The sequence below is a fragment of the Camelina sativa genome, chromosome 17 (genome assembly GCF_030686135.1).
Source record: "Camelina sativa cultivar CO46 ecotype springtype chromosome 17, ASM3068613v1".
NCBI lineage: Eukaryota > Viridiplantae > Streptophyta > Magnoliopsida > Brassicales > Brassicaceae > Camelina > Camelina sativa.
The window spans coordinates 9,081,187-9,092,087 of NC_141896.1; the positions used below are offsets into that span (position 1 = coordinate 9,081,187).

A 10,901-nucleotide genomic window follows, 5' to 3' on the forward strand; every position below is an offset into this window, starting at 1 on the left:
CATGGGATATAAGAATCTAGGAAATAAATTAACATACGCTACATACCTATATATGGTTAATATAAAGAGACAAAAGTGACAAAAAAGGTACCACTTTTCATATCATGAATACGTGAATTTCCATGTTATAAGAACCGCTAAATAAAATTGATAAGGTCAAAAGATGTAGCTAATCGTGACATCCCACCAACCTAAAAGTTCACCTCTCACCGCTGCACGCATGACCTAAATATTAACTAAATTCAAAAAATCAAGAAAAGAAAACCATCTAAAACAACGTGTAGAGGTGATAAAATTGAGTTAACATATACCTATAAAAAGCGTAGATGAAAAATAATACAGTATGACATACGTTAACGTTATTACTCTTAATTGATACTAATTGATAGAGACGATGTAGCTCGTGTTGCGGCATCTATAGTCAATTAGTTTGATTTATTGATGTTTTATTTTTTTCTTCTTGTAGCTAGCTGTCTCTTTGGCGAATTGTACATGTAATTCATCAAGTTGGTGTATTGTTAATTAGTTTTACCAGCTATACTCACTTTAATTGTTCGATCTAGTGCTACCAAACTAATGGCGACTACCAAAAAAAAGTCGTATAGCGTATTAACGTGTTTTTCAATTCTATCTACGTGCATAAATTAATTTTCGTCAAACTATACAGTAGTAGATAGATAGATCTAAATAAATCAAACGCCGAAAACTAAAATACGTAGACAACAAACAAGAAACGTCATTAGCTAATATATAATGGTGTCTTGTATTGTATTGAATCATCATCATCAATCATACCACCGAAACCGACATTTGTAATCACGTCATTTTCGGTTAATAGGTTGAAAAAGAAAAATTCTCATCTTCAATATGAAAAATATAGGATAGAGTCATAGAGACCATGAATGATGATGTTAATCGCTTAGGATCCTTTAGTTATAATTCTTCTTATGGTTTAAGTAATTTCAAGTAAGTTTGGTAATTAAATTAAGTTTTTTTTTTACCAAAATGCAAATATTATCCAACATATTATTAGAAGAAATGTTTATATAGATATAAATATATATACTGTATTAAAATTAATCATAGGGTTATGGGGGAAAACAAATGAAAGAGCAATCAAATAAATACTCCCTCTGTCTCACAAAGATTGAAGTTTAGGATTTTACACACATATTAAGACAGAGAGAATATATGATTTATTTTTCTAATACTTTTTCACTTTTCCATCTTCCCACTTTTACATTACATACACTCTACAGCATCAGTAATCATTAAAATAAAAATTTATTAAAAATATTCAAAACATCAATCTTGTTGGAACAAAGAAAATTCTCTAAAACTTCAATCTTTGTGAGACAGATGGAGTAAATAATTTGATAAGAGTCTTAAGAAAAGAAAGAATGAGAAGGTCGTTTTCCGTGTAGAACAGAAAGCGCATATCCGTTTTGGTAACTGCGGGGGACCCAATTCTCCTCACGCGTTACTTTACCCGGCTCGACCCGACCCGACCCGATTCACACTTGGTTTTTAAATTTGGTAACTCTGTTTAATTAGAGTTTATCGTAGGAGTATTAAATAGTTGATGATGATGTGAAAATTTGTGTTTCATCCTATTAAAGGATGCCACAGTGTATCAATCTTATCTAATTAAATCATAACTTTTTTTTTCCTAGCCCATAATAATAATCACGGATATATATATATATATATATATGCATACAAAGCACATTATCTTTTTTTTTTCTTTTGCACTTTATGAAACAAAAATAATTGCATTATCCGATTGTTAGATACAACAAAGAATTCTTTTATCAGTAAAAATAAAAGAAAACTTTTTATAATCCCCCTTCATAAATCTATAAAGTTTTTTTTTTTTTTTTTTTTTTTGTTGTTAAATTGATGGACATGCCACATAATCAGAAAATAAATAATGGTAGTACTCATTATGAATAATGATGGTAATCATAAACAGATCTTGAAGTTTTAAATTAGCACTGATAATTATGTTAATTTTTGGATAAATATGACCTCCCAAGATTTACGTGTTTCTACCATATACGCCTTATCTTTTAGTAATTAATTTGTTTATTTTACTTATTGTGCTTTCTTCCTCTAATGTAAAAATTCCAGACATTATGTTAATAACATAAAAAGAAATATATATAATAAAAGAAAAAAAAAAATCTGAATAAGGAAGCCCTCTGTTCAACAAAGAGGCTTCTCTCGTTCCTTAATTCCTCCTCCTCCTTCATCTCTCTCTTAAGCCAGCTGTTTTCTTCTTCTTGTTCTTCATCTCTTTCTTCTTCTACTACTCTCTCTCTCTCTCTTTTGCTCGGTTTCAAAATTCCTCAAAATCAACCTCCGTTAATCGCCAGCATTGTCTTTCTTACCGATCTGACTCTCTCAGCATTCGAAATCTCCGGCGTTAAAGCCTGATCTCAAGGTTAGTTGTGAAATCGATTTTTTTTTTCCCCCGGAACTTTGTTTTCTCTGATCTCCGTCCATGTCGGTTTAGTTATTTTTTTTTAGGTTCTTGAATTTTTTTTTAAATTGTTAGATCTGGCTGCAATTTCGTTTGATCTGATCTATTCGTACGCGTTTTTTTTTTTTTTTTTGATTAGCTTATATCGTTCGTGATTCCGTCGGTGGAAGAAAGAAAAAAAAATGCCGGTGGAGGTGGAGAGAGAGCAAGGTGAGGTGTCGGTGAAGGTTGATTTCGAGAATGCGACTGAGATTAAACAGGAGGAGGTTGTTGTAGTTCCGACGACGACCAAAGAGGACGACGTCGTGGTGAATGGGATCAGCCATGTCGGTAATAATGGCAACGGGAACGGGAACGACACCGATGGTTCTTACGTTTTCATTACGGAGAATGATACCGTAGGAGATGATTCTGATTCTGTTAAGCCTGTTGATCTCAATGTTGATGAGAAAGATCTCAAGGTTGGAGATAATGTGAATTCTGGGGATGTCAAGGTGGAGGAGGCTATGAGTAGTGCCGATGATGTTGTTTCGGGAGTTTCTCAAGATAGTCAAACCTTGGAAAAGTCTGAACCAGAAAAGGTAGATGATGGACCCGAGGAGGAGGTCGTTGGGATCATCCCAAAGTCAGATTCTCTTGAAAAAAGCGTTGATGAAGAGAATCCTGGTAATGGGCATCTGGAAAAAGAGGTTGAGGGTAAATTGGAATCTACAGAGGAAGTGAAGCAACAACTTCAAGATTCTGAAGTTGGACCCAGGGATCTGACAAAGAATATCGCTGAGGAAAAGCCTGAAGATAATATTGAATCTGATATTAAAACAGATGTGGAGGGACATCAAGGGGACATTATTGTAACGCAAGAAAAGTCTGATGTTGATGTTGATGTTTCTGAAGATCTTAAACATAACGAGGATGTAGCAAAGGACCCAGTTGACTCAGATCAGGGAAGGGTGTCTAAGTTGGTGAGCGCTAAGGTTTCTCCAACTTACCCCGATGATGGAGACATGGGTTTGGGACAAGTTACGCTAGCAGATCCAGCTGATACCATCAATGGATCAGAATCTGTAGCAGTTTTAGAATCTGTTACTGTTGAAAATGGTCATCCTCCAATAGAATCAGAGTCAGAGAAAACTGGTGATGTTCCATTTACTTCAGAGGCGGAGAAAGTCAATGCTTCCGAAGGTGATGTGTTGCCAGACTCTGGATCCGTGGAGGTTGCTGTATCAGAGGTAAGTAGTGATGTCCCGGCTGAGACTCAAACTCTTACTGCCGCAAGCTTGGATGCCCACACTCCTGGTATAGATAGTGTAGTTGAAAATGGTAATATCAAATCGGAATCTGAAGCTGAAATTGGAGCTGTTGATGATGTCTCCGTGGCTGATAGGGCTATAAACGCTCATCCAGAATCTCAAGATGCAAGTGATCCTACTTATGATCAAGATGGAAAACAACACAAAGAATCTGAAGTTAAGGAGCTTCTCGATGCCCCTGCTTCAGAAGAAAGAAGCGATGCTGTTATTGTTGCCAAAGAGAATGTTTCAGAAGCTGCTATTTCTGATGGCTTATCTTGTACCAACCAGCAGGAACCAGAACGTGATGAGATTTCTGGGCTTGTTGAAAAACTACCATCCCATGCGCTACATGAGAACGCGCCTTCTGGGAATGACACAAGTGTAAATGTAAGCGATGACAGCAAAAGTCAAAATTCATCAGAGAATCATGGAGTTGACACGAACCAGAAGATTCAAGATGGTTGTAGTGCTCAGTTGGACGAAGTGGCCAATGTGAATGTCAAACATGCTCCTAATGAGAAAGTTCAAGAAAACAACAGCGAGAGGAACTTAAATGTTGGTGGTGATGTTTGTCTAAACTCTGCTGAAGAAGCGAAAGAGTCACCTACGGAGGATCTTTCTGGGAATGCATCCCATGAGAGTGCTGAGACTCTCTCGACAAACATCAACAAACCATTGAGCTTGTTGGATTCCAAAGCCGCTGTCTCTGACTTGGCAGAAAGCTCAGCAGAAGGAGTGGTTGGCGAAACGGGTGTTGTTGCCACGGAATCTGAAGCTGCGCAATCAGTTGAAGAATGCTCTGAACCTCATATTGCTCCATCCACTATTGAATTTGGTGAAATAAACAGAGAAGTCAGTTGTGGTTCAGAAGTGAATGTGACGAAGACCCCACCTGTTGACATACCACCTAAAGAAGTTTCTGAGATGAAAGAATCGGACATCAAAGAAAAATCTTCGATAAATGCAGATGAGGAAGTCGGTACTGCCTCAGTTGCATCTGAAATCAAGATCTGTGCACAGGATCTTGAATCTAATGAGCTTACATCTACTACAGAAGCTAAAGACTCTGTGGACAGCCAACCTGCTGAATTCAAAGATGGTAATAAGTTAATTGAAAATGAAATTCTGCCATGTGTTGAGGCTGAGAAGGCTGGAGTTGACGGTTTTTCTAAATTGTTGTGTCCAGGAAATGCTGTTGATAGAACAGATGATAAAGTAGCCTCGACCTGTGAAGGTTCTGCGCATGATGCTTCTGAAGGGCACACTGTAGCGGTAGAGATAGAGAAAAGACCGTTTTACTTTCTGCCTAGAGTTCCAAGATATGTTGACGAAAATTTAGCTGAGCAACTCGACCATGCTGAAGCGCAGGTCGATCAGAAAACAAAGAGTCGGGATGCTCTTAGAGCGGATATCCCGAAGATACGCGTAAGAGACACTTTTGAGATTTTAGTTAAATCATCTTATTCTAAATTTCACCCTTGACATTTTTTTTGAAATGGTTATTTCTAGGCAATATTTAAGGACTATGATATCAGTTACAAGGCGGCCATGGCAGAAGAGAGATCTGCAAGAAAAGCAATGCATTCAAAACGGCAGGAAATTGAGGCCCTTCAGTCTGTGATTAGCCGGGTTAAGAGTGCTGCGTCTGTTGATGATATTGATGCGAGGGTGAGATTCCCAGCGATCACTTTCCAGCTAATTCTTGTTAAGGTTTCCACCTTCTCTAACCTGATTATGCTAATCTTTCTGATTTCTCTGCCTGCATCAGGTGCATAATATGGAACACTTGATGCAACACTCAACTATATCTCTGACTGAAGAAAAAGGATACATGCGTGAAATAAAACAGCTGAAGCAACGCCGTGCCCAGATATCTTCGAGTATGGGTACCACGGATGAAGTTAAGCAAGCATTGGATGAGAAAGAAAAAACAGAAGAGCGTTTGAAGGTACACTGCAGTCTTAGCAGTCATCTTTTATGTCCTATCTGCATTTAGTTGATACCTGCTACCTCTCTACATTGATTATATCTATTTTGTCGGTTCAAGGGCCTTTATTTCCTCTGTTTACATAACGTTCATCAGGGTGATCCAGTTATCTAATCCTTTCTTTGTGGATATCATTTACCAAGTTCAGATATGACATTTCCGCTGATAACAGGTTTTGAGGAAGGAACTAGATGGGCTTAGAAACGATCTCTCAAAAGTCGAAGCAATCACAAAAGCTGCTAAAAGAAAACGTGATGAGGAATGGGAAGCACAGAGTAAACTGCAAGAACAGTTCAGAGCTGCCGATGCTGTTCGCCAAGAAGCATTTGTGCACCTACAGGATTTGAAGAAACAACAACGAGAAAAGGTACCCAAGAGCACCTGAAAGCAGACATAAACTTACAAATGCTTGCATCTGTGTTTTGGGATTAATCCTTCACTTTACTATTGCAGAACAAATATTTCTTCAAGTACAGAGATAATTCAAGGGCAGCAAGTGAAATGGCTTTGAAGAAAGACAGAGCAGCCCTGCAAAGCCTTTGTTCTGACCAGGTATAAGCAGATGCCAAATTTCTACAATGGTTTTAATCCCTGTTTGTTGGCTTTGTACTCATTACAGTCTTTAAATAGGTGGAGAATTTCATGAATATGTGGAACAATGATGAGGAGTTCCGCAAATACTATGTAAGATGCAACACAAGGAGTACCGTTAAGAGACTAGGAACCCTAGATGGACGATCTCTTGGCCCTGATGAGGAACCACCTCGGATCACTTATGCTACAAGAACAGACAAACTTAGAACTTCTAGTGACAGATCAGAGAAACATGAGGCAGTTCCACCAGTTCCAGCACAACAAGAGAAAGTCACTAAATATGAAGGTTCAAAAGTTGAAAACAACAGTAAGGCTGCTGCTAAACCCACTGAGCAGAAGAGTCAGACCACTAAATCTAAAAAGGCCGTCAAAGCGGACCAGCCTCCCCCGAGTGTTACGAAATTGGATTCTGGAAAAGAGGAGATGGAAAAGCCAGAAACAAAGGAAGAAGAAGAGCCACCTAAGTTAAGCAAAGAGGAAGAGGAGTTAATTAAGAAAGAAGAGGAGAAGAGAAAACAAAAGGAAGCTGCGAAGATGAAGGAGCAGCATCGGTTGGAGGAAATAGCAAAAGCGAAAGAGGCAATGGAGAGGAAGAAGAAGAGAGAGGAGAAGGCAAAAGCAAGAGCTGTGCTTAAGGCTCAGAAAGAAGCAGAAGAAAGGGAGAAGGTAACTTTTCCTTTTCACAGATATAAAGCATATTGCAATCATCTCTCTCTCCCTCTCCAGCAAATGTGTTTTGATCTAATGAAAACTCTCTATTGTATAGGAACGAGAAAAGAAGCTAAGGAAGAAGGAGAGAAGAAAGGGGATATTTACATCAGAAGAGGCAGCAACAGAAAACCCAATTCCGACATCAGAGACTGTAGTAGAAACCCCAAGGGAGATCGAAATTCCAAAGAAACAAACCGTAGAGGAGAGTCAGCAAATCAAGAAATCTCACAAACCATCATCACAGTTTCTCAAACAAAACAAGTCAAAATCGGTTCCGCTGCCTTTAAGGAACCGAGGAAACAAGAGAAAACTGCGGCAATGGATGTGGATTGGACTCATAGTTGTGGTCATCCTCGCGTTGTTCCTTCTCGGTAATGCTAATCTCTCCTTCTCTTCTGCAAATCTCTGGTTTACATGAGAAAAAAAAAAAAAAAAAGTAATGGCACATTCTTACACATTTTGCCTTGTGCTTTTTATAGTATGTTTTTTTGGCTCATATAAATTAGTTTGGATTGTGTTTGGTGCTTTTTTTTTATTTTATTTTTCTTTTTAAGTGGAAGCTTTGATTCATTGATTTCACACAAACAACAGACATAGATTGGCTTTTGCTTGGCTCTGGGTATATGTCTAAGAAGCACGATTCCGGTTTTTTATTTTTTCAATATACCATGATATATTATTAAAGCAGCGACGTCTTCTCTTTTTTTTTTTTTTTTTTTATATATATATATATATTGAAAGATAGTATAAATTACGAATAAAAATATAGGAGAGGACAATGTAGCACTTAATCAACGATGGAGAAAGAGTCTGATCATGTTTCTCAGCTGTCACTTGAAGTTCTAAGACTTGTTCGTTCTTGTCACATATAAGTGATCCGGGGTGGTTCCTCGTAACTCATCAGTGCGAGGAGATCGTCCATATATATAGGGGTTCCTAGTTCTCTAAAGGACAGAGCGGAGAAACATTAGACTCTCAACACTGGATTCAATCTTATGCTTTCCCATCTCCAATCCTCATCATAAATTCATCTCTGGGATCAAATCTTTGGAACAACATTCTATAATGAGCACAAGAACTGCTAGTCGCAGTAATTTGCCTAGAACGCAATTGACCAATGACCAATTGATACGATCGAATGCTAGCTCTTCGATTAAAGATGACTCGTATTATCTTTTTTTAATTTGACGTGGACTCGTTGTTTTCACATTTTCACCGACAATATTGATATGGAAGTTCCGAAATTGAAAAAATAAAATTATCCCAACGTTGTTGACTCAACAACTAAATTTGACCCATTCCCATGACCTACTTAGTACTTACCTATTTACTGAAGATAAATCAGTTCGTTATACTAGTTTAGTAATATGAAAACTAGATTAGAAATATAGTTGCGTTCAAACTCAGAGGGGGTATTGAACTTGTATTTTAGGAGATTTGGTGGGATTTGAATATTTTAGGTTTTTGCAAGATTTGATTGGCTTTTAGAAGATTTCTGGTTATTTATTAGAGTTTTTATATATTTTTCTAAAAATACTTTGTGATTTGGTGAGATTTTATAGTTAGATTTTGAGAGATTTTAGGGTACTTTATAAAAAAAAATTGCCTTTAGAATTCAGATGACGATGACGGATGCTCTCGACTTCTCATCATTTGTCATGAGACTGATCGTTGTTCAATCAGCGAATCCATCGCTTACCTTGCACCACCTGCCTCCAGGGTCGGAAACCACCACTTTGACAGGTTTAATGACAAGCAATTCACGTCTATCTTCAGCGACTATGTACACAACAACCACAATTACCACCATCACAACAACAACTTCAACGACAATATCTACGGTAATACGCCGTCCAATCACAATAGCATTAGCGATGATAATAGCAAAGAAACACCACCATCCCATCATGATCATCACATGGAAAACATAGCCTACCAAAACAATCTTATGTTCCATGTTTTTATTTTTCTGGATTAACAAGGGATTAGATTGATGAGAAGTAAGCTTAGGAGATTGGTTTACATGTGTGTTGCTTGTTGTGCAGTATTGTATATTGTCTTTGAGGTGACAAGAGTTTAATGTGGAAAAGATTTGTTGTAACTTGCAAAGAAAAGAGCAGAGGAGTTTAACCAAAAAATAATAAGTAAGAGCTCATTAAGACTACCAAAAACAGAGAGTAGCAACCATACAGCAGCAAAAAAAAGGAGTTATCGAGAAGAAGATGAAGAAAAGAAAAAGAAAAAAACACAAGAAGAAGAAGAAGATGACAAAACAGAGGGGCAAACAGCAGCAAAAACTTATTACGTTTTATTAGAATAAGCAAAAAAGAATGAGAACAAGGGACAAACTTATTACGTGTATGTTACCTAGTCAATTGAGCAAATACATCTTTACTAGATTGATCGATATGCACAGACATATATATGTCTCTGCACTTAAACAGCCATCTTGCTGCTTTGGAAATTTGTCTTCAAGCATCTTTGCAAGGTTTATACCTGAAACAAAATTATCAAATCAGACTTGGTGATTTTGTTACAATGAAGATGGAATCACTAGAGCATGTTTAATTAATTGAGCTAGTACGAAAGATCCGATTCTCTCCATCTCTCAATGATAGTCCTGCATCTTGGAATCATTTTCTCTCGGGCAAGCTAATCACTTGATGATCTTCAGTCATGTGTATAAATCTCCCATTGAGACTGCCAAATGCAAAACAAGAGAGAGGAAGCAATCGAATTTTCCGGTGGTGGGATCGGAGTGGGGAGTGGTGAAGAGGACGTGATGAGGTGAGGCTGTTTATGTTTCAATTTTGAATTTCCAGGAAATACAGTTTTTTCTTATAAATTCTTGTAAAATTCTACCTCAAAAGGTATGATTTTGAGGGGAAGCATTTTCAACTAAAAAACAAATCAAAATCTCTTAGAATCATTCAAAGTAGCAGTTTTTTTAAAAGTTGTAATATTTTGAATAACAGTAGATTTCAAGTAAGTTTTATAAATCATTAATTGAATAACAAGGTATTGTATATTATTTTAAATGATTTTACATAAATCTAAATTGAATAACATAGGATTTTAAAAGATTTTTAAAAATCATCAATTGAATAACAAATGATTTTAAAAATACTCTAGAATCTTTTAAAATACCAACTTCAATACCCCTCTCAGTCGAATCTTTTTACATTCACAAAACACGTGGCATATATACCTGCCTCATTACTCTCTTTTTTTTTTTGAGTTTTGATCGCATAAACCTTCTAAGTTTCACTTTTTTGATTGATTTATATGGTTTTTCTGTCTAAAATATATAAGTTGTCAGATCCGAGGTTTTCACATCAGAGAACAGTCGATTGAAATAAGTGGTTATGATAATGGAAAATTATTGTACTTACATATATTCATGACTCATGACCACGTCCAATGAACCTTACACTCGAAATATATTCAAACAAACAAAAATGGTTGGAATCTGTACGAATGAGTTTACTCATTAAATTTCTTCTTTTATAACGTACATATGCATTATTTATCAAAACGTACATGTTGTGTTTGATTGATTTTAAACTTTTTATTCACAAATTTAAATTTAATCACGGGGTAATAACAAAAACGATATTTTCATCTACCATACATTTTGATACAAACTATGCATGAGACTCGATACAAAATATAAGACTTAATACTAATGCTTCAAGTTATAATTCAATTTGGGAAAAATGTCATTTAAATCATGAACTTTCAAATTTTGGCCATTTAAACCACGAACTTTGTTGTAGGCCATTTAAAACATCAACTTTTGTTGATTAGCTTTTTTAAACATGAAGTTTCGTTGACC

General features: G+C 36.5%; 1 protein-coding gene and 1 long non-coding RNA gene across 2 annotated transcripts; one reads left to right on the top strand and one right to left on the bottom strand.

Moving 5' to 3' along the window:
- The first annotated feature begins 1,977 nt into the window (after positions 1-1,977).
- On the top strand, positions 1,978-7,750 carry LOC104756453 (uncharacterized). The gene is made up of 9 exons (XM_010479051.2): positions 1,978-2,443; positions 2,622-4,873; positions 4,961-5,199; positions 5,284-5,442; positions 5,543-5,722; positions 5,934-6,128; positions 6,215-6,313; positions 6,392-7,021; positions 7,122-7,750. Exons 2-9 carry the CDS (start codon positions 2,665-2,667, stop codon positions 7,482-7,484), a joined length of 4,074 nt encoding a protein of 1,357 aa, XP_010477353.2. The 5' UTR covers positions 1,978-2,443; positions 2,622-2,664; the 3' UTR covers positions 7,485-7,750.
- Positions 7,751-9,191: 1,441 nt separating this feature from the next.
- On the bottom strand, positions 9,192-10,316 carry LOC104756454 (uncharacterized). The gene is made up of 2 exons (XR_762304.3): positions 9,651-10,316; positions 9,192-9,562 (listed from the first exon to the last, which is right to left on the bottom strand). It is a non-coding gene; the product is annotated as an uncharacterized LOC104756454 (long non-coding RNA).
- Positions 10,317-10,901: the final 585 nt, after the last annotated feature.